Source organism: Phaenicophaeus curvirostris, chromosome 13 (genome assembly GCF_032191515.1).
Source record: "Phaenicophaeus curvirostris isolate KB17595 chromosome 13, BPBGC_Pcur_1.0, whole genome shotgun sequence".
Lineage (NCBI taxonomy): Eukaryota > Metazoa > Chordata > Aves > Cuculiformes > Cuculidae > Phaenicophaeus > Phaenicophaeus curvirostris.
In genome coordinates, this window is record NC_091404.1 from 1,511,791 (window position 1) to 1,533,548 (window position 21,758).

The following is a 21,758-nucleotide window of genomic DNA, read 5'->3' on the forward strand; positions in this document are numbered from 1 at the left end:
GTTACTCTGAACACACAGAAGCCAACAATGGATTTTACCCACCAAAGTAAGCGTAAACCTATGAACAGTGTAAAACTCATTTTATTTTCTTGCTGTTAGCATGAGAGGGGTCTTTTCCTGGCCTCGTGCTGCCCTAACAGACGTGTTCTGCGAGAAGCACTTGCACGCACTGCAAAGCGGGCTGGACCTGATCCACCCAATAAAACAGGCAGAGACCTTTCAGCTCCTTTCCTTGTGCTGGTGTGAGCTGGTGCATTTCTGTCTCGGCCCGTCAGCTCTGCTGGAGGAAATTTACTCAGCTAAGCAGGAAGGAGGAAAAGATGTTATGTTTGAGAAAGAAAAATGTGATGTTTGACGTTTTTGCTTCTTGCTCTGTTCTCTGACTTGCTCAACTTCGTTCTGCGACCCCTGAAACTCCCTCTCCCACCAGGTCCAGCTCTGTGAGCAGGGACAGACCAGCAGGTGCTGCAGAGAAGCTGCATCATCAGTACGAGACCTCTCACTACCTGGATGATGGGAAGGGTGAACCTGCCAGGTCAGGGACTGGGGCTGGTATTTGTGGTGCTGCTGGCAGAGGGTGGGTCTGGGGGTGAGAAGAAGGGTCTCCTCCAGAGCACAGTTGGTAGCAGAATCCAGTTCTGGAGTCCTCAGCACAGGAAGGACATGGAGCTGCTGGGGTGAGTCCAGAGGAAGCCATGGAGATGATCCGAGGGCTGGAGCACCTCCTGTACTAGGACAGGCTGAGAGAGTTGAGGTTGTTCAGCCTGGAGAAGAGAAGGCTCTGAGAAGACCTTAAAGCAGCTTCCAGTGCTGAAAGGGGCTCCAGGAAAGCTGAGGAGGGGTTCTGGATCAGGGAGGGCAGGGACAGGATGAGGGGAATGGTTTAAGCTGCAAGAGGGGAGATTGAGATGAGATCTTAGGCAGAAATGTTTTGCTGTGAGGGTGGGGAGGCCCTGGCCCATGTTGCCCAGAGCAGGGGTGGCTGCCCCATCCCTGGAGGTGTTCAAGGCCAGGTTGGATGGGGCTTGGAGCCCCTGATCCAGTGGGAGGTGTCCCTGCCGATGGCAGGAGGGTGGAACTGGATGGGCTTTGAGCTCCCTTCCAGCCCAAACCATTCTGTGATTCTATGAACAAAGCAAAGGGGAGCCAGAAAATCCTGTGTGGCTGAACAGTGTGGACAGTGTTCTTTCTGTTCACTACTACACATCTTTCTGCAGAAGCAGCCTGGGAGCAGATACAGCAGTTCTATCATTGGTTTTGGCATTGACCTCAAACCTGCCTCTGTCCTGGATGCTTTTCAGATCATGCTCGCTCCCCTGACAATGTCAGAGGCCCAGAGTTCAGAAAGAGTGGTTGCTGTTTATAGCAAACACACTGAAGCTGCTTTCTTCAGTTATTTTAGTCCATTATTTTGGGACATGACTCCATGTATTGGCTTCCCAAAGGACTTGAAGGGAGCGAGTGATGTCTTCAAACCTCCTAGCTGAGGTGAGCAGGATCACAAGGCTCCCAGTTGGATGGTGTAAAACCCAAGACCTACATCTGCTGCAAGCAATGGAGGAGCATCTTCCCAAAAGTTATTCATGTTGCACTTTGTCCCAGGTCCCTGGTCCAGTGAAGGGCCAGAAGAGACACGGTCATCCAAGACGTGTGGACTGTGGCAAATCAACTGCACTAGTTCTGCTAGCAGCCTCTGTTCTTCTTAATTAGAGTGATAGTACTGAAAAGAGGTGAAGGAGATGGTGGTGTTTTTTTCTGAAGGAAAATCGGTTCTCTGAGAAAATCACTTTCTGTTTTCTGGTCTCATACAATAAGTGCAGTGCTGTTATTCCATACAGCTCCGCACTCAAGCCTTCGGCAAGCTGTCAAGCCATAGATTCCTTTTTTTAATTTACAGGTCTAGCTTGCAGTCAGATGTACTTTCTCCTCCTACTGAGAGAGCCTCTGTGCCATTAGAGGACACAGAATCTTCCTTTAAAAGGTAAGAGTGAGGTAAATTGAGCGGGCATGTGAGTAACACTGAGGATTAAGAGAAATCTCAGGAGGCAGGGACAGAAAGATATCTTTTCACAGCTTTTTGCCCAAGGATGAGGACAGGCTGGGAGAGTTGGGGTTGTTCAGCCTGGAGAAGAGAAGGCTGCAGGGAGACCTTAGAGCAGCTTCTAGTCCTGAAAGGGGCTCCAGGAAAGCTGGGGAGGGGCTCTGGATCAGGGAGGGCAGGGAGAGGACAAGGACAATGCTTTTCAGCTGCAAGAGGGGAGATTGAGATAAGTTCTTAGGGAGAAATGTTTTGCTGTGAGGGTGGGGAGGCCCTGGCCCAGGTTGCCCAGAGCAGGGGTGGCTGCCCCATCCCTGGAGGGGTTCGAGGCCAGGTTGGATGGGACTGGGAGCCCCTGATGCAGTGGGAGGTGTCCCTGCCCATGTCAGGGAGTGGAACTAGGTGGGCTTTGAGGTACCAAACCATTCTTTGTTTCTATGATGAAAGCAACTGTGCTGAAGTATAAATCACAGCTTTCAAAGTAAACAAAAGTTGTGTTGTGTCCCTCTCCATCTTCTATGATATGAGACAAGCACCCCAGCTTTTTCTCTCCTCTTGGTGTGTGGGTGGTTGATGGGGTTCAGTCACTGCCTTCTTCTGTGCTGCTAATTCAGGGAAGTGCTCCAGTGATGCTGGAGTGGCAGCAAGGGAGCTGAAAGGCAGCTGGGATATATTGAAATACATCTAGAGAAGAGACCAAGGGGATGCCTTATCAGTGTCTACAGCTGCCTGAAAGGAGGTTGTGGAGAGCTGGGTGTTGGACTCTTTGGCCAAGTGACAGGCAATAGGATGAGAGGGAATGGCCTCAAGCTGCACCGGGGAGGTTCAGATTGGACGCTGATAAAAAGTTGTTCACTGAAAGAGTTCTCAGGCACTGAAAGGGCTGCCCAGGGAGGTGGTGGAGTCCCCGTCCCTGTGGGGGTTTAGAAGACAGACAGACAAAGTGCTTAGGGATCTGGTTTAGTAGTGGACAGGTGTGGTTGAACTTTATGATTTCAAAGGTGGTTTCTAACCTAGGGATTCTCTGATTCTATGTACTCTGTATATGGTCCCTAGAGAGAAGTCCTGGTGCAGGGCAGTGAGTGGTAAACGCACTGCCTGATGAATGTGACTAGTGCAAGGGTTCATGTACAAGTTGTTTAAGTTGTAATGGGCCTGTCTTTTATTATTAGATCTGTCCTGAGCTACGAGGAGAGAAGCAGCACCCCAGAGAGCAGGTACACGAGTCCTGAGGTCCCACCATACTACAAGCCTTACTGGAGTGAAGCGACGTAAGGACCTGGGGTGATAACCCTGTGTTTGCTAATATATTCTTTCTTGTTCTTGAAAGCCTTGGAAATACTGATTGCTCAGGAAATAACAAGGACCAGAACAGCAGCATAAGGGACGTATCTCAGCTCTCAATTGCTGCTCTCTCCAGTATCCACTGATGTAGTAAATTTTCTTCTGTGTTCACTGAGGATTTAAGCCACAGAGCAAATGCATTTGGCATTTCCCAATTTCTTCCCAGTTGGCCCTACCCTTGCCGTGTGCAGCACAGCTCAGCCCTGATCTCCCTTCAGCTCCCCCTGTCCTGTGCTTAGGAGTCTGGGCAGAGATGCCGAGTGCATCCTGTACAAATCCTGGGATGGGATGTAAGTGTGCATCACCCACTTCTCCCTTGCCTTCTGCAGGGAGAAGCCTAAGGGACAGAGCCAGATGTGAGCTGGGGCAGTAGGACAGTTGAAGTGCACTCCTGGGAGTCCATTCCCATGGACTGGTGTAGATTTTGAGTACTTTGGGTTTTGCACCCTAGTGTAGAGATGGCAAAGGTCCCTCAAAACTCACAGGAAAAGCAGCCAGGCAGCCATCATCATCATCACTTTGTCGCTTCTACAGCACTGTGTGCCCTAAAACCCTAGTGGAGGCACAGGGGTTCCTGTCCCACTCGGTGAGCAAATAGAAACCCAATGAGCTAAAAAGAGTTTTGCCAGAAGATTTGCAGTGAGGGTGGAGTCACTTGACTGTCCCCCCAGGATTCTGCTGAGGAAAGAAAGGTTTGCTCTGCCACAGTGGTTCAGGCTCCCTCTAATCATAGAATTATGGATTTGGGTCAGAAGGTACCTCAAAGCCCATCCAGTTCCAACCCCTGCCATGGGCAGGGACACCTCCCACTGGATCAGGGGCTCCAAGCCCCATCCAACCTGGCCTTGAGCCCCTCCAGGGATGGGGCAGCCACCCCTGCTCTGGGCAGCCTGGGCCAGGGCCTCCCCACCCTCACAGCAAAACATTTCTCCCTAAGATCTCATCTCAGTCTCCCTTCTTGCAGCTGAAAATGCTATAGATGATGGAAAAAGGATCCTTCTAGAAATGCTGACTATTTTATTCCACCCCTTTCAGAGACCTCCACTGAAAGCTTATTTCAGGTGCCAGCTGTACATGGGTTGCTGAATTGCACAATGAATTAGCAGCAGGTCTTGAACAGGCCACATATCTTCTCAGTCCAGCTGGTGTGACTTAGGTCATTTTCCTCAGCAAAATACACCTCCTATGGTCCTTCCTGTTGAAGGGAAAAGGCAGAGCTAAATGGAGCTGTTGAGTTGGAGCTGTTGGCTCCAACACAGCCAATTTCCAAGTGATTCCCTCAGAATCCATCTCTGTACCTCGCACACTGGAATGACACCTTCTCCAGAAGATTCAGCTCTTTGCTGAGAGGCAGCAGCTTCTTTACTCCAAAGGTCTGGTGCAAAGTCAGCTTGCGTCCCGAGAAAAGGGAGCCTGAGCTAGACAGGCGAAGGGAGCTGAAGCTGGGTAGAGCGGTACCGTTGGATAAATGCAGTGAGTGAGACTGGCTGCCAAAAAATCTTCAAGAATGTTGGACTAGGAGGAAGATTTCCAATTCAGTCTCAGGTTTTATCAGACACCATATCAGATGTGGTGCCCATCCTGGCACGCACATCCTGATGTCCGATACAGCCACAGTAAATAATCTGATAACCTGCACGTCTACATTCATGCTAGAAAGCAGAAAACACAATTTGGACTGGTATTTTAAAGAGCTAAGTCCAGCGTGTTGCTGCTTGACCCATCCGTTGAATTCCCAGCAGCTAAGCAGTGCTTTGTGCCGTGCCGAAGTCACTGCTTCGTTGCGCTGGTTACAGCAGAACCCTTGGAATATCCTTCACCAAAGCCTTAGGACTGACTTCTCAGTGTGCAGTGAACTGAGTTTTCAGGTGTTTATTCTTGATAGCCACAACTGGAGTTTCTTTTCCTTTTCCAGGTCTTCCCAGGATTTCAAGGAGGAGAACACCCCTGGAGAAAGGGGGCACGAGACCACACAGACCTCTGACGACTATAAACCAGAGCTGATCCAAGAAGGGTAAGTGGTCGAGAGGACTCGCCACAGGATCTATTCACCTCATAATTCTTCACGTCTTATTGTTCCCAATGTAATGGAGACCATGCAAAGAGCTTCTCCGCTTTGCACCCAGGAGTGAGGACTTGACCGTGGCACATTATCAAGGCCACGGAGTTGGGGAAGGGTTTAGAGGGGGAGCTGTGTGAGGAGCAGCTGAAGTCACTTGGTCTGTTCAGCCTGGAGAAGTGGAGACTGGGGGGAGAACTCATCACGCTCTGCAGCTTCCTCACCAGGGGAGGAGGAGCAGCAGGCACTGAGCTCTTCTCTCTGAACCTGAGGGAATGGCAGGAAGATGCCAGGGGAGGGTTAGATTGGACACGAGGAAAAGGTTCTTCCCTCAGAGGGTGGTGGACTCCCAGGGAAGCAATCACGGTGCTGAGCCTGACAATATTCCAGCGGCGTTTGGCCAAGTCCCTCAGCCCCAAGGTGTGAACATTGGGGTGCCCTGTGCAGGGCCAGGAGTTGGACTCGATGGTCCTTGTGGGTCCCTTCCAACCCAGGACACTATGGTTCTATGATTACAGCAGGCAATCCCACCCAAGCTGGTGGAAAAAGCCAGCTGGATGGGATAGACTCACACTGTGTGTGAAGCCCAAGAGACACTTTTGACACTAACAGCATGTGACACGGGTCCTTTGGCACCAGCGAGGTTCCCTTGGTACCAGAGCGCTGACATTAGCTTCTGCTGCCCAGAGATGTCAGCAAGTGCTATCCAAATATTTATGAATGCTGCAAAATCATATCTGAGTGTGTCCTGAGGTGTTAGAAGCAACTGTCAACCTGAGGAATTCTGATGTGAGTGCTTTCTCCTATGCCTGTGGGTTTCCTTCTGCAACAGTCTTGGATGAAAGGCCTTCAGCTGTCATCCTGCAAGCTAGAAAGGGGTTTGAACACGATTCCCATCAGGGTGGTTTGGAATAGCTCTGGCCACAGAGTGTCTACAGCTCCCTGCCTGATGACTCCTGTCTGGAGAATGGATGGCTGTTCACCCCAGCACCTTTGTTGTTGCTGCCTTAATCACAGATCTTTGTTGTAGGATTTTGGACTCAAACAACCGTACTGAGAAGGGACAGGAACCTCCTGACTATGGTGTCCGCTCAGAGCCTCCCAGGCTGAAGGAACACACTGAACATGACACAAGCATCACTAGGTAAGAAATCAGATAACTGCTGCCCCTGCCTTTTCCCGGAGGATAAGGAATAATTCCTTACTTGTCTTCTCCCACATTCACACGTCATTAAAATATTCTCCCAGGCTCCCCTTCTGTGCCCGATTCTACTGAGAGAACCTTTTACCATGAAAGCCTGGGAGAAAACGTCCTCACTACCTGGAGGCCTCACACACTGTCCAGCTGGATTGCCAGGAGCTAGGATCACAGAATTTGGGTCGGAAGGGACCTTAAAGCCGTTCAGATTTTCTACAGGGTTTTCAGTATTCCCAGAGGGCTTGACGTGCCTGAAAATACAAAACCAGCTACAAAAAGTGAACAAACTTTTCCCTAGATTAATGCAGACAGCTGTAAATCCAGGGTGGCTCTGCAGCGGCTTTATCTAGTGGCTCTAATGCTGCTGAGGTGGCACCAAATGAGGTCAAGTCATGGTTGTAGCGGTCCAAAATGTAATGTAGAGGAACTAGATAAACCATAACAGTCACAGCTGAAGAACCAGAGTTAAAATGTCACATTTGGAAAGAGTAAATTTGCTAACTGATGCTCGTCAGGCGCGTTATTTTTCCTTCCTTTCAGTGTTATTTTTGAAGAGATCTGTGTTTTCACTCTGCTTTTTCACACATCCCTTTGGATTATCTGGCATTTTCCCATGCAAGGGTACTGTCCTTGCCTTGAGGCAGGATGTTCACCAGGGGCTGCAGCCACATCCCGCGTTGGTTCTGCGCGCAGTGGCACTTGTGCGGGCTATAATCGTCTCCTGTTGTGGCAGGTCCAGCTCTCTGCTCAGAGAAAGCAGCAGCACTGCTCCAGAGACCCAACGTGCGGACGGATCTGATGCGTGGCTGGAAAGGTATGGAGCCGCGGGACCAAGCGTGTCTTTACCCCTGTCCCACACACCTTGTGTTCTCCTTGTTACCCCATTCAAAGATGTTACAAATGCTCATTTCTTGACTGGTGCGTTCAGAAAATAACATTTCCTGGAGCGTGTCCAGAGAAGAGCAACAAAGCTGATGAGGGGGCTGGAGAACAAGTGTTATGAGGAGAGGCTGAGAGAGCTGGGGGTGTTTAGCCTGGAGAAGAGGAGGAGGCTGAGGGGAGACCTCATTGCTCTCTACAACTACCTGAAAGGAGGTTGTGGAGAGGAGGGAGCTGGACTCTTCTCCCAAGTGACAGGGGATAGGACGAGAGGGAATGGCCTCAAGCTGCTCCAGGATAGGTTCAGGTTGGACAGCAGGAAAAACTTCTTCGCTGAAAGGGTTCTTGGGCACTGGAACAGCTGCTCAGGGGGGTGATTGAACCCCCATCCATGGAGGGGTTTGAAGGATGGGCACATGACATGCTCAGAGATCTGGTTTAGTAGTGGACAGGTGCAGTTGGACTTGAAGATCTCAAAGGTCTTTTCCAGCCTATTGATTCTGTGACAATCCCAACGTGACTGCCGGCATGTCCCACCATGGGCAGGTTAAGACACAAGCGCTAACTCTGCTAATGGGCTTTTCCCTCCCTGACCAGAACCACTCCAGCTTACGGACAACAGACCCACCCCACCTCAGAGAGTCACCGTGAGAGCCCAGGAGACTGGAGACACTACGAGCCTAACCCAGTGGCCGCCAGGTACAACAGGACCTTTTTGTCTGCCCATCGGTGGCTTTCGTATCTCATCCTTTGCTATCCCTGCTTCTTGATGAAACGCTGGCTGAAGTCCTGCACTTGCATAAACTTACTCAGCAAACATTAGTCAAACAAGACTGAAAAAAGCGGTATTAGGATTAGGATTCACTCCGTGTCCTGGGGCACATCCAGCACGGCATCGTCAGCTGTGCGAGGGAGGGGATTGTCCCCTCTGCTCCACACTGCGGTGGCCCCACCTCAAGCACTGGGGGCAACTCTGGGCATCACAGGATAAAAAGGATCTGAAACTGCTGGAGAGTGTCCAGAGCAGGGCACAGAGTTGGGGGAATTTTAAAGGGGAAGAGTATGACGAGCAGCTGAAATCACTTGTTCTGTTCAGCCTGGAGAAGAGGAGACTGAGGAGAGACCTCATCGTGCTCTGCAGCTTCCTCATGGCGGGAGGAGGAGCAGGCACTGAGCTCTTCTCTCTGGTGGCAATGACAGGACCCAAGGGAATGGCAGGGAGATGTGTCAAGGGAGGGTTAAGTAGGACATGAGGATAAGGTTCTAACCCCAGAGCATGGTGGAGCCCTGGAACAGCTCCCAGGGAAGCAGTCACAGCGCTGAGCCTGACAATATTTCAGCAGCGTTTGGCCAAGTCCCTCAGCCCCACGGTGTGAACGTTGGGGTGTCCTGTGCAGGGCCAGGATTTAGACTCGATGGTCCTCGTGGGTCCCTTCCAACTCAGGAAAGTCTGTGACTTTATGATTCCACCTACGCAGAGCTGTTTGTATTTCATTTCAGTTAACTTAGTTAACTTAGTTAACTTCAGTTAACAAGTTAACTTAGACGACTGCTAAATCTTGCAGCATTCCCAGCAAAAAATTCACCTACCATCCAACTCGCTTTGGCTCTCCACATTTGTAGGACTAATGCATGGTGTCCCAGGTTTTCCTCATTGGCAGCAGAAAGAAGCGTGATCCAGCCTTGGCAAGTTTTGAACACTTGTCTGAGCCGGCTACAGTCATTGGCATTGTGGTCAAACTGGCTCCAATTCTTTAGCAGGTCTAACTTCAGCTCCAAGGAGAGTCTTCTCAGTTCATATGAGACCCAGCATCCCATGACACTGTACATGGACCGCCAGCCTCCCAACACCAGCGTGTTGGCACCCAGTCACAGGATTCCATCCTACGTGGACAGCCAGGCGTTCAGCACGAGGAGGTGAGGGTTTGGGGATGGGATGCAGAGACCGGGGAAGCTGCTGGTGCAGAAATATTGAATGGATGCTCTGGTCCAGGTTGTACAATCGCTGCATCAGGAAATGTGAACAGGATTTTGTCACAGAGGGAGAGAGAGTGCTGCCAGGACTCACAACACATGGAACAAGAACTGTGTCCAGTTCAGGAGTCCTCGGAACAGGAAGGACATAGAGCTGTCGGAGAGAGTCCAGAGGAGACCATGAAAATTATTGGAGGGCTGAAGCACCTCCTGTATGAGGACAAGCTGAGAGGGATGTTCAGCCTGGAGAAGAAAAGGCTGTGGGGAGACCTCAGAGCAGCTTCTAGTGCTGAAAGGAGCTCCAGGAAGGCTGGGAAGGGGCTCTGGATCAGGGAGGGCAGGGACAGGACAAGGACAACGTTTTTCAGCTGCAAGTGGGGAGACTGAGATGAGATTTTAGGCAGAAATGTTTTGCTGTGAGGGTGGGGAGGCCCTGGCCCAGGTTGCCCAGAGCAGTGGTGGCTGCCCCATCCCTGGAGGGGTTCAAGGCCAGGTTGGATGGGGCTTGGAGCCCCTGATCCAGTGGGAGGTGTCCCTGCCCATGGCAGGGGTGGGACTGGATGGGCTTTAAGGTCCCTTCCAACCCAGACCATTCCATGATTCTAAGATCATTTTGGGACCTGAAGGGCTGAAGAAGGGATTCAGGAGATCCAAGCTGATAATTGCTCTGTAACACCGGGGAGTTCTTGTCAGGTTGTGTTCAGCCCACTGACATGGAATCTGGAAAGGTGATAGATGTGCAGAGACCACATCTGCTTCTCCTCTGTATCTGCACTGATGACTGAGGAGCAGTCTGGGTTTCTCTCTCATGGTCCTCAGTGACTGAAGAGCCAGGCTGTACACGTACAACTGCTGTCGCTGTAGATCTCTGCAGTCACACGATCTGAATGTAGCCTTCACCTCCTTGAGCACTTTTCAGCAAGTTGGTGTCACCAACCTCTCTTTTGCTTTTGGAAGCACTTGCATACAGGGACTAAAAAAAAAAATAGGATGGGCTTCTATTGTGCTTCACAGCCCGTTATCCCCCTGAGGCACCACGTGACGCTGCTGTGTCTGTCTTAAACTCGTGCTTCACTCTTCGGTTTATATCACAGACCAGAAGCAAGTCTTGCCCAGAGCAGGGTTTTCCTCATCTCACGATGAGCTTAGCCTGCCCCTCTTTCTCTCTTTAATGCACCGTTGATTTGCAGTGTCTTGCAGCATTGTTTAACATTAACTTATACAGTTGCCTGAAGCTTCAATCAGGATCAAAGCGCTGATAGACAATATAAACATAATCTGTGCCCCAGGGCACCTGAAAGCAAAAAATGACCGTAAGCTATAAGGTTATTTCTCTACTGAAAGAGCCTGAGCTCTGCCCGCAGGTCAAAGCCATTCCAATAATGAGTTCTGTCTCGGAAAAGGGAAAACGTATGAGTCTCGCACCCAGAGGGGCCAGTTGGGCACTGGGCCACGGGACAGATGGCGTAGTGGTGGTTTGGGTGAGTGCTGGGAAAGGAGACAATATTGACGATAGATTCATTGAATCCTCAACATAAGAAGGAGGTGGAGTTTTTGTAACAGAGGAGGCCATGGAGATGATGCGAGGGCTGGAGCACCTCCTGTACGAGGACAGGCTGAGAGAGTTGGGGTTGTTCAGCCTGGAGAAGGGAAGGCTACGGGGAGACCTTAGAGCAGCTTCCAGTGCTGAAAGGGGCTCCAGGAAAGGTGGGGAGGGGCTCTGGATCAGGGAGGGCAGGGACAGGGTGAGAGGGAATGGCTTTAAATTGAAGAGGGGAAGATTCAGACTTGATGTTAAGAGGAAATTCTTTATGATGAGGGTGGGGAGTTCCTGGCTCAGGTTGCCCAGAGCAGTGGTGGCTGCCCCATCCCTGGAGGTGTTCAAGGCCAGGTTGGATGGGACTTGGAGTGACCAGATCCAGTGGGAGAAGTCCCTGCCCATGGCAAGGCAGTAGAATTAGATGATCTTTAAGCACCCTTCCAACTCAAACTGTTCTATGATTCTTTGCTTTATGAACTGCTTTGGCTTTGCTCTCGAGCAGTACATGCTGAGCCTGCTTCCCTGGCCTAAGAGTGTTGTACGCACGCTGCAGCTGCAGAAGCAGCACAGGTGAAATGGGCAGAGCAGAGGGAGAGTGTGTCACAGCAGCGACTGCTGCGATGGGATTCAGGTTAGCCAGCACGGGACCTCCAGGGCCTCCTGTACGATGTAATCAAGGTTTTGTACTTTCTTGCCAGGCCTACACCAGATTACGACGGGAGAGTTTATGATGGGAGCAGCAGCCCTAGGAACAGCAGATATGACAGCACTGGTGCCAGGGGACACTCTGAATTTAACCCCACAGCTGGACGGTAAGAAGTCATGGACTCATGGAATGATTTGAGTTGGAAGGGACCTCAAAGCCCATCCAGTTCCAACCCCTGCCACAGACAGGGACACCTCCCACTGGATCAGGGGCTCCAAGCCCCATCCAGCCTGGCCTTGAACCCCTCCAGGGGTGGGGCAGCCACCCCTGCTCTGGGCAACCTAGGCCAGGGCCTCCCCACCCTCACAGCAAAATATTTCTTCCTGAGATCTCATCTCAATCTCCCTTCTTTCAGCTGAAAATTGTTCCCCCTCATCCCACTCCCTGATCCAGAGCCCCTCCCCAGCTTTCCTGGAGCCCCTTTCAGCCCTGGAAGCTGCTCTAAAGTCTCCTCAGAGAGAGACTTTGATTCAAAGGGAATCCAGACTTGTTGACAGAAGGAATACCCCACTGCTACATTTATTCAGTATCTGAAGTGTCCTGACCCACTTCATACTGACTCCCTGGGTCCAGGCATGTGCAGGGAAGTGCTCTTTGTGTGGATGGCTGTGGTGTGTGGGTGATTTTGATGCAGGGACATTTAGTCAAGATTCTCACCACTTGTGAGGATCCCTCACGTGGCCAAGTTCGGTGCTTGAGATTGTATCACTTCCTTTCATAGCCACGACTCCTTTCCCAGAGATACCACCATGTCCATTTCCCAGAGAAGCCACAGGGTGCCGTTCTACATGGACACCTTAAACTATAACAGCACCAGGTAAATGGATAGTCTTGATGGTTGTGAGGGAAACGGCCACAGAATTGCTGTGGAAGAGAAGCTAGGGATCCAAGCCAAGAGCTGAGAGAGAGGTGAATGGTTTCCTGGCAGTGGATGTGTGATCTAGAGGCACAGAACTATTCTTAAACCACTTTTAGCAAAAGCTACCCAGCGCAGGGTCTGTCATCTGGAAATGTCTTACCATGTGGGGTGCCAGAGCAGAGGGGCAGGAGAATGAAGGGCTGGTTCCCAGCTGCCCTCCCTTGACCAGAAACTGGCTACAAGGAACTAAAAGCAAAGAGAGAGACATTGAGAGAGAGGATCACTGTCTCCAGAATGTCAGTGACTGAACTGGTCCCAGAACAAGGCCAGAAGGGGTAGGAAGTATCCGATATGGAATGCCGGAGCCCTGCTGCAGTCCTTCGTGGCAAGTGCCATCCACCCGTGCTTCGTCTGACAGTGTGTGGAGGCACCAGCGTAGGGCTGAATGTTCCATCTCTAAAGGGAAGGACGTTGTGGGCATGAACCAGAGGCGTGAGATCCTTGGATAGCCTAAAACTGGTTCCAGGCAGGATCAGCTTCACCCCTGTGAGGCAGACTTAGCAGGTCTCATTGCCGAGCGGATGGGCAGAGCAGTTCTCTGAGTACGTGTTCGTAGCTGTAGCATTGCTGCCTTCTCCCTCCTCTCCTGCCGCATCTGAAATCATTCCGTTTGGAATAGCTCTGCTGTTGAACTTTGGCCAATGCCCCCATCTGCAGCTCTCCTGCAATACACTCTGAGCCATTTCTCTCTGGAGCTTCTCCCATGCAGACTCCGTGCTTCCCTCTAGCTAGATCTGAAGATCTTGTTTTGTCCCGTGGCCCTAGAAATGAGACTTTTCCAAATCGCTCCTTCAGAGAGGTAGTACTATTACGGGGCAGATGGAAAAAGAGAAAGGAGCCTTTTGGTCTGTGAAAAAGGTAAATTAATCTATATGATCAAGGGCTTTCACATTGCCCCCTCCTAGCCTGCCCTTCTAGAAGCTGTGATGGGTCTTCTCCTGGCTGCCAGCTCGCACCACGTCCTGTCTTATGTTTCCAGTGCCCATAGCCTTTTCTCTCTCTCTCCAGGCTTCTTTCAGGTTCGAGCGAGAGGATCTGCAGTCCAATGGCAACCACCCAGTCCAGCAGCCCAGCAGCCTCTGGGTACCAGCCTGATTCCAGCACTGCCGGGTAAAGAGCTCTGGGGGGTCGTGATGCTCCCGCTGTGACGCAGCTTTGACAGGCAGGCGTCCTGGTTGGTGGTAACAAGCCAGGCTTTGCTGCTCAGCATCGGGGCCAGGAGACATTGCTCAGCTGCTTCTGGCTCAGAGTGCAGTCACTGCCGTGATGGCCAGAGCCACTCAAAAGGGAGAGATGGGCTGAGTTGTCCAAGTGCCCTTTCTTAGAGACCAGGATGTAGCTCGCTGTGTGAGTTGTGCCTTTTCTCTTTAGTGTGGTGAAATCGTGAATCCTTCATAGCATGTTGTAGCTCCTTGTGGAGGCTGAGGGGAGACCTCATTGCTCTCTACAACTACCTAAAAGGAAGTTGTGGAGAGGAGGGAGCTGGGCTCTTCTCCCAAGGGACAGGGGACAGGACGAGAGGGAATGGCCTCAAGCTCCACCAGGGGAGGTTTAGGCTGGACATTAGGAAAAAAATTTTCACAGAAAGGGTGATTGGGCACTGGCAGAGGCTACCCAGGGAGAGGGTTGAGTCACCTTTCCTGGAGGTGTTTAAGGGACAGGTGGACGAGGTGCTGAGAAGCATGGATTAGTGTTTGATAGGAATGGTTGAACTTGATGATCCCATGGGTCTCTTCCAACCTGGTGATTCTATGATTCTATGACACAATGGAGCTCCTCATGTTGTAGCTGGAGAGACACTATGGAGTTCCTCATGCTGTAGCTGAAAGGACATGAGGGAGCTACTCATCCTGTAGCTGGAGGGACACGATGGAGCTCCTCGCGCTGTAGGTGGAGGGACACGATGGAACTCCTCATGCTGTAGTTGGAGGGACATGATGGAGCTACTCATGCTGTAGCTGGAAGGACACGATGGAGCTACTCATGCCATGGCTGGAGGGACACGATGGAGCTCCTTGTGCCATAGCTGGAGAGACATGGAACTCCTCAATTTGTAACTGCAGGGACACGATGGAGCTCCTCATGCCAGAGCTGGAGGGACACAATGGAGCTCCCCATGCAGTATGCACTCACCATGGGTGTGGGGCTCTTTGAAGACTTTCCTTGTTGCCAGTTAGGAGCGAGTGAGCAGCCTACATTGGGTGTATGGGACTTTGGTGGGGCAGGCAGGACTCTGCTCTGCTGCGAATGCCAGCAAACAGCCTCCCGTCACGGTGGAGCTGCCAACTTGGAGCTCTGTTCTGGGATTTGCAGTCCCCACAGGCTCCACCTCAGAGGTGAAAACTGCTGCGTGGTTCCACGCAATTTAGAGAGGAATTTCTAGGTGGTAAGAGGTCAACATAGGCTTTGACGGGTGATGCTGGGGCCCTCCTGGCCTTGCTGCAGCCTGCACATCACCCCGTCTCTCATCTGAAATACTTGTCATGGGAAGCGTCTGTGCTAAGTTAACATACAAAGCTTCCCTTTCCCCAGCTGTGGCACAGCTTGGTTTGCTCATTTAAGAAGGGAGGATTAATTACAGCTTATAGGCAGCAATGAAAATGCACCGTGGAGAAAGAGCTCGATTAGTTCATTTCATGGCTCTGGGAAGAGAGCCGGCAGGCACGGAGTCTCCCCTCGGACAGATGGGGGCATGGCATCTCAAAATTAGAAATTTAAAGAGGGAGGAATATGCAAGAAAAGTCAGCTCTGTAAGCAAAACCAGCCCCCAAATAAACCAGGAGCGGTTTATGATGGAAGAGAACACTGGAGATGTTCCAGCGATAACACAGGCGCTGCAAGGAACGTGGTGCCAGTGGGGCTTTAGCGCTAACGGGCAGAACCCCAGCTCTCTAAATACTTATTGTGTGCGTAATCCGGACATGATATAAAAGAGACTTATCCTTGCAAAACAGAGGATAACTGGATGTGAGAGTTAAAGTATCCATTCCGTTCTTTTTAATTAGCATGATTTGTTGTGGTGGGCTAATTAGAGGGGTCTATTAGGTGCTATTTAGCAACAATGCTTGATAGTATTTATTCAAGAACAACAGCATCTCCCTCACTGCCTTTCATGCACGCGTTGTGTGTCCAAGTGCACACATGTGGTCCCTGCGCGGTCTCTCATGAGCTCCAGTCTTTTCTAATGCAAATGCTTCTCCTTCTGTTTCCATCCCTCCCTAGAAAAGGGGTGGTCTTTCTGAAGGAATACGTGAACAGCAGCGAGTTCTCAGCCTCCCCACGCTATGGCAGGTACGTGGAGTTTCCCGGGGCAGCCCTGGGTCTGCATGAACCTGCAAAGCGCCAGCGCACGGCTTTGCCGGCTAACGCACACCGACACCGTGCAAACGCCGGAGCTGGAACAGTCAGCTCTGCGGCAGCCGTTGTGCCTGAGCTAATTAGCCCTGGAGGGATTATTAGGCTGGGTGGGCAGAGAGTTTTGCTAAGGCAGCGGTGCTGCTTTGGCAACGCAGACGGATGTCTCGGCAGGGCACTAGGCAGTCCAGTCCCATTGGGGTGACGGGAGGAGCTCTGTCCCACCACTCCCAGCAGAGGATTTAACGCCCTCGCTGCGCGGGCTGGCCGCTGAGGTGGGAAATACGATGGAAATGCTACACTGCAGGTTTTTAGGCTGCATATTTAGGCTTAACTGTGCACTCGCACATACAAAGAAATGATTGGAATTGGTGGGAAAAACGTAGAGGCTGAGGGTTCTCAGTCAAAAATTCCCGATTCGGAAGAAGTTAAAAGATGCCATTAAGCTGAAGTCTTCAGCCTTTTGTATTCCACTCAAAGGTGACAACATAAAGCTGCTCCTGATTGACACCGGTGTGACTGAGAGCAGAATTTGGCCCTGTGTACGTCGTGCTTGCACTGATGGGGCAGGTGATTTACACCCGGTTTGCTGCCTCCCTGCTGACGTTTATCCTCCCTTGGTGCTGTGTCGGCATTGCTGAGGTCGCTGATTGCAAATTCCAGCCTTTCCTAGAGGTTGGCAAGGTGGATGCCAACAACCAAAGAGATGTGAATTGCTGCAGTGTCTAAAACCACAGGCAAGTAGAGAGGGAGCACTTGGATACTGCGATGGAAATGCTGCTGCTGACAGCCCCGCTGCATCAATCAGTGCTGCCCTCTTTATTAACGAAATGCCTTCTCAGAGCTGGTTAGCAAGGATGAACCTTCTCTCCAAGGAACAGGCAGCTAGGGTGTTGCCGTTAGAGCTTCAAGTTAATGATTACATCTCAGATGCTCTTCCCGTGGATCACTGTCAAGCGCTGACTGTTTCCTTCTGTCTCCAGTGGCAGCTTTGGGGATCTGACCGATTTGGAGAGATCAGCCTACAGCCACCACAGCTACCTGTCCAGCGCTCCCCTGCAGCGGTACGACAGCTTGGGGCTGCCTTGGGGGTTCAGCAAACGGTTAAAAAGAAACGATTTTAAGAGTTTGCTTTTTTAGAATATTTGTACATGTTTGATGAAGAGCGAGTCCAGAGAAAGTCCTGAAGATAGGCCAAGAGCAGGCTGACAGAGTTGAGGTTGTTCAGCCTGGAGGAGAGAAGGCTGTGGGGAGATATCAGAGCAGCTTCCAGTCCTGAAAGGGGCTCCGGAAAAGCTGAGGAGGAACTCTGGATCAGGGAGTGCAGGAAGAGGACGAGGGCGTGGAACAATTTTGAGCTGCAAGAGGGGAGATTGAGATGAGATCTTTTGCTGTGAGGTGGGGGAGGCCCTGGCCCAGGTTGCCCAGAGCAGTGGTGGCTGCCCCATCCCTGGAGGGGTTCAAGGCCAGGTTGGATGGGGCTTGGAGCCCCTGATGCAGTGGGAGGTGTCCCTGCAGGGGGGTGGAACTGGATGGGCTTTGAGGTCCCTTCCAACCCAAACCATTCCATAATTCTATGATGTATAAATGACCTCTGGAAAATACCTGCCAGCAAGTAGCTGGCACAGAGTGGGGCTGCTGTTAGCTAAGAAACTTCTGGTACAAGTGCCGGGACTAGAAGCAGCTTGTGTTAGAGTGGAATTCCCATTTCTATTCCCTCCCAGGTCCTCTGACCCCATTTGCAGTTACTGCAGCCGTGAGATCCGAGACTGCCCGAAGATCATAATAGAGCATCTTAACATCTGCTGCCATGAATACTGTTTCAGGGTAAATAAACACCTTAACTAACGACTGCCTTCTTTGTGCTGCTGTGGAACAGAGTGGTGGAGGAGGAATCTTGGTGCAAATTCTGTCCTCAGACTTTGGAAATCCTGTGTGCCAAATGCTTGGATCCACACTGGGACAAAAAAGCTGTGCGCTTATAGGTGTTGGTTGTATCCCCAAAAGCTTTTCAGCTCCTCAGACAGATGCATATTAGAACAAGGAGAATTCTTCACTGCCACCTGACAGAATAGCAGCATCCTCCTTCCTTGTGTCCCTGTCCTTGTGACCTGTTTGTGGCCTTTGTGCCCCAGTGCAAGTCTTGCTGAATCCCTCAGACCTTGCAGAGTTTGCAAGTCAAGCCTGTGGAGATGGTGAGTGTGGGAGGAGGAAGCCCGCAGTGCATTGTCTACTGCAGGAAAGTTTAGCCTCAAAGGTTACCTCTGGAGGGGTTTAAAAGACAAGCAGATATTGTACTTGGCAACATTGTCCAGTGGTGGGCTTAGCAGGGCTGGATTAATGGTTGGACTTGGTGATCTTCAAGGTCTTTTCCAACGAAAACCAGCCCATGATTCTGTCACTGCCTGGGCATCCTCACACCTTTATAAAATAAACCAGGGACTGTTTGTTTTCCTGCTCTCCCCACGCTGTCGTTACTGCATGGTGCTTTGGTTACTGTCTGACCCCCTTGTTTTCCCTTTGGCAGTGTGGGATTTGCCACAAAGCAATGGGAGACCTTCTGGATAAAATGTTCATCCACCGGGACATTGTCCACTGTGACAAGTGCTACGAGAAGCTCTTCTAGGTGAGCGTCCCTCCGCAGTGTCCGCACAAATGGCTGGATGACAGCGCTTGTGAGTTTGCTGAATGAAGAACATTTAACCCTCACATTCACAGAGTGACCCATGCAGGGATTTTCCCGTGGCTTTTTAGTGGGAAGCAGTGACCCTCATTGCAGAATTAGCCAGAAACAGGGTAGAGCTGCTCCCAGGGGGTGCTCAGAGCCAGAATCTCCAGCCATAATGTGATAAACAGGCTGTGTTAGCGGCATGTGAGGAGATGAGCAGAGGGCTGGCTTGAGTGATGACAGCAATGTCCTTCAGAGGCTCAGAGCCTGCTCCAGAGGTAATTAAGGAGTTGCTCCTCGTGTCCTGGGCTACCCTGCCGCAGGGGCTGGCTGCTGCTGGCAGCTGGAATGTTCCTCCAGCAAGGAGGCAGCGTGGCAGGCGCGAGTTTCTGCATTACATAAAGATCCTTTGAGATGAGAACCACATTCTGCCTACACATCAACAAGGAATTGGGTTGGATATCGTTTTGTTTTGTCAGGTTACATGGACGGGGCAGGAGTCACCACAGCAGCAAGCAGAAACCTTGTCACTGCATTGAGGTTATAAAAAGGGGCCTCGCTTCGTCCCTTTGCTTTGTGATGGAGAGGAGGAGGGAAAGGGGCACCTGCCTTGCTGCATGAGCGGTGGCTTTGTTTATCTCTTAATGCAATGTGACTGGTTAGCCTTTTCTGTCCCATTCCTGCACCATTATCTGCTCCAGCGACCTCTGTAATGCAGGATTTTGTGCGGCACCCAGCTCCCATGTTCACTTTCTCTTCATTTGCTTGCAGGGTTTTGCAAAGCTGGAGAAAGCAGCCAGTGGAAAGTCCTCAGCAGCATGGATTGGAATGTGTCTAGCAGTTCCTGACTGGCTAAGATAGCAGAATTCCTGCTCCCTCCTTTCCTCAAGTTATTTTCCCCTCTTGCTGCCTCATCACAATGACTTTAACATCCACTAGTTTGTGCTGTCAGCTGCATGCAAGACAAGTGCCAGCGTTAACAAGATAAGGCAGTGTCACCTACAGAGATAAGTGGGCTGATTTTCCAAAGGTGCTGAGCCCCTCCACCTGTCTTTAACTTCATTGTGATTCCAGAGTGTTCCGGTGCTGGAACTCAGGCAGAGCTCTGGGTTTATCGGAGCTAATTGCCAGAAACCTTTCCGTACTTTCTTTTCCCTTTCATTTCTACAATCAGGCTGCAGCTCCGTGCGTGTGAGCTGGCACAAAGCAAGTGGATACTAGGAGAGTTAAACACTAAATGTGGATTCTTGGGAGGGTTTGAATTCAGTTCTTCGCAAAAGACTATTTCTGCTTCTCTCACCCTCAAATTCTGCCTAGAAATAGCTTCTGCCTGATTTCCATTTGCTTTCCAGGGGCTTTCAGGAGCACTTGCAGACTCATCATACTGGAGTTGTGTGTCGGCTTCCATTTCCCTTCCCTGCCCTCTCCCTAGTGGATCACTGCGGCAGCACGCGTGCCTGCTGTCTGTTCGGGAAGATAACGCTCCCTCTCACCTGGCAGTTTGACTTGGCCGCTGATGGCAGGTATCTTGTGGCCATACAAAACGTGCCGGAGAGCCGCTATCTCCCTTGCCTCTCCTGACACGGAGCTCTGCTTGGCTGAAACCGGAATTCCCCCGCTTGCCAAGGCGCCTTTTACTGCTGCACATGATTTACAGCGCAAACACTTAACCATAACGATGAATGGCTGGCAGATGCTGTACTTACTAAAAGTAAGAATCGCATAATTTTAGCCTTTAATTCAGCTGCTGAGAGGCTGAGAAAGCTGAATACCGACCCCTGTAAGTCAGCCTTCGTGCCTTAAATGCAGAGCTCTGCGTGTGGCCAGGGTGACTCCTCTCTCTGACAGCCTTAGGACTGTCTGCAGAGCCCCCACCTCAGCTCGGGGGCGGCTCTGACGCAGAACCAGGTGATAGCAAAGGCTGGAATGCAGGCTGCTCTTAGCCAGGGGATCCTGTACGTGCTTAGTGGTGGGAGCTGGTGGGCCTGTGAAGCTTGGCAAGGGAGCGTTTTACAGCGCAAGTGCTGCGTCGCGTTTTTAGGCCACTATGTCAGTTATTTAACTGAACTACAGGCATGAACTTAGAAGCAACTCCATGAGGGGAACTCCAGCAGAAAGCAGTAACAGCTCTTCTACTGCTGAGCTTCAGGTTGAGACTGTAAATCCGGGTCCGTGTGCATTTGGTCCCACCGGGGCAGCACCAACCCCCTGGGCCCCAGCAGTCCTGAAGGTGTGGTACCCAAAACGCCTGCTGATGGTGGCTGCCACGTTTCTGTGTTATCAAGAAGTTAAAGAGATGTTACTTTCTGAACAGAAAGGGGGTCACAAAGCATCTCGGCTCCCCAGATGACTCATTTCTGAAACCACAGCCAGCGGTTCCTTCCCGGCACCTGCACTGCAGCGGGGAAGGCCGGGTACGGCGGCTGTTGCGTGTCACGCTTTGCCACGGCCAAAGGGAGATTGCTTAAAACACCAAAACAGACAGGCCAGTAAACACAGGTAGACTTTGAGAAGATGATCTGCAGCAATAACAACTTATCACTGATTCCAGAGTTCCTGATGGGTACGGGGCCTTACGGGGAACAGGATTTGTCCATTGGATGTTTGGCACCGTCTCTCCTCAGCATTGCGTTTCCCTGTAGCAATTGTTTCACCTCTGCAAACAGCTCTAATAAACAGCCTTAGCTCACGTGCAGCTTCCTCACCATGTAATGCGATCCCAGTAACCCATAGGAGAGCATGAATGCTCTGCTGGAGGATGTAGCAGTGAGAGAGAGGAGACAGTACAAGCAAGAAGGAGTTTTCTCAAAAGGAGGGAGGGGTTCGGCAAACATGTGGACTGATACTCTCCACACAATTCAGAGCCTGGTTGCTTTAAAAGCTGATGCTACGTGGGGAGAAGGGAGCCTCGATCCACACGGTGCCATCTGTGCTAGTGAGCCCCGATCTGAAACATCACCCCTGGTCCAGACAGAGGCCCGGGTCGCTGCTCTTGGAGGTCCTGCCTGTCCCTTTTTCATGCCTTTCCTCAGATCAGCTGAGGAGAGCTGCTATTCTGACACCTATGTGTGCCATCATC

The 21,758-nt window shown here is 51.2% G+C and overlaps 1 protein-coding gene across 14 annotated transcripts in view; it reads left to right on the forward strand.

The window, feature by feature from the left end:
- Positions 1-20,640, forward strand: part of ZNF185 (zinc finger protein 185 with LIM domain) — a 49,963-nt gene extending 29,323 nt beyond the window's left edge. For 2 of the 14 annotated variants that reach the window (XM_069867812.1, XM_069867818.1), the window contains 16 exons: positions 2-46; positions 1,898-1,981; positions 3,211-3,309; positions 5,298-5,396; positions 6,472-6,585; positions 7,373-7,453; positions 8,116-8,217; positions 9,277-9,435; positions 11,731-11,844; positions 12,460-12,555; positions 13,666-13,767; positions 15,880-15,948; positions 16,995-17,075; positions 17,736-17,838; positions 18,539-18,637; positions 19,451-20,639. In XM_069867812.1, coding sequence (XP_069723913.1) covers positions 2-46; positions 1,898-1,981; positions 3,211-3,309; positions 5,298-5,396; positions 6,472-6,585; positions 7,373-7,453; positions 8,116-8,217; positions 9,277-9,435; positions 11,731-11,844; positions 12,460-12,555; positions 13,666-13,767; positions 15,880-15,948; positions 16,995-17,075; positions 17,736-17,838; positions 18,539-18,637 — 1,447 coding nt within the window. In that variant the 3' untranslated portion in view covers positions 19,451-20,639. Of the gene's footprint in view, position 1; positions 47-1,897; positions 1,982-3,210; positions 3,310-5,297; positions 5,397-6,471; positions 6,586-7,372; positions 7,454-8,115; positions 8,218-9,276; positions 9,436-11,730; positions 11,845-12,459; positions 12,556-13,665; positions 13,768-15,879; positions 15,949-16,994; positions 17,076-17,735; positions 17,839-18,538; positions 18,638-19,450 lie in introns of all 14 variants that reach the window. The other 12 variants (XM_069867809.1, XM_069867810.1, XM_069867814.1 and 9 more) reach the window with 11 other exon arrangements.
- Positions 20,641-21,758: the final 1,118 nt, after the last annotated feature.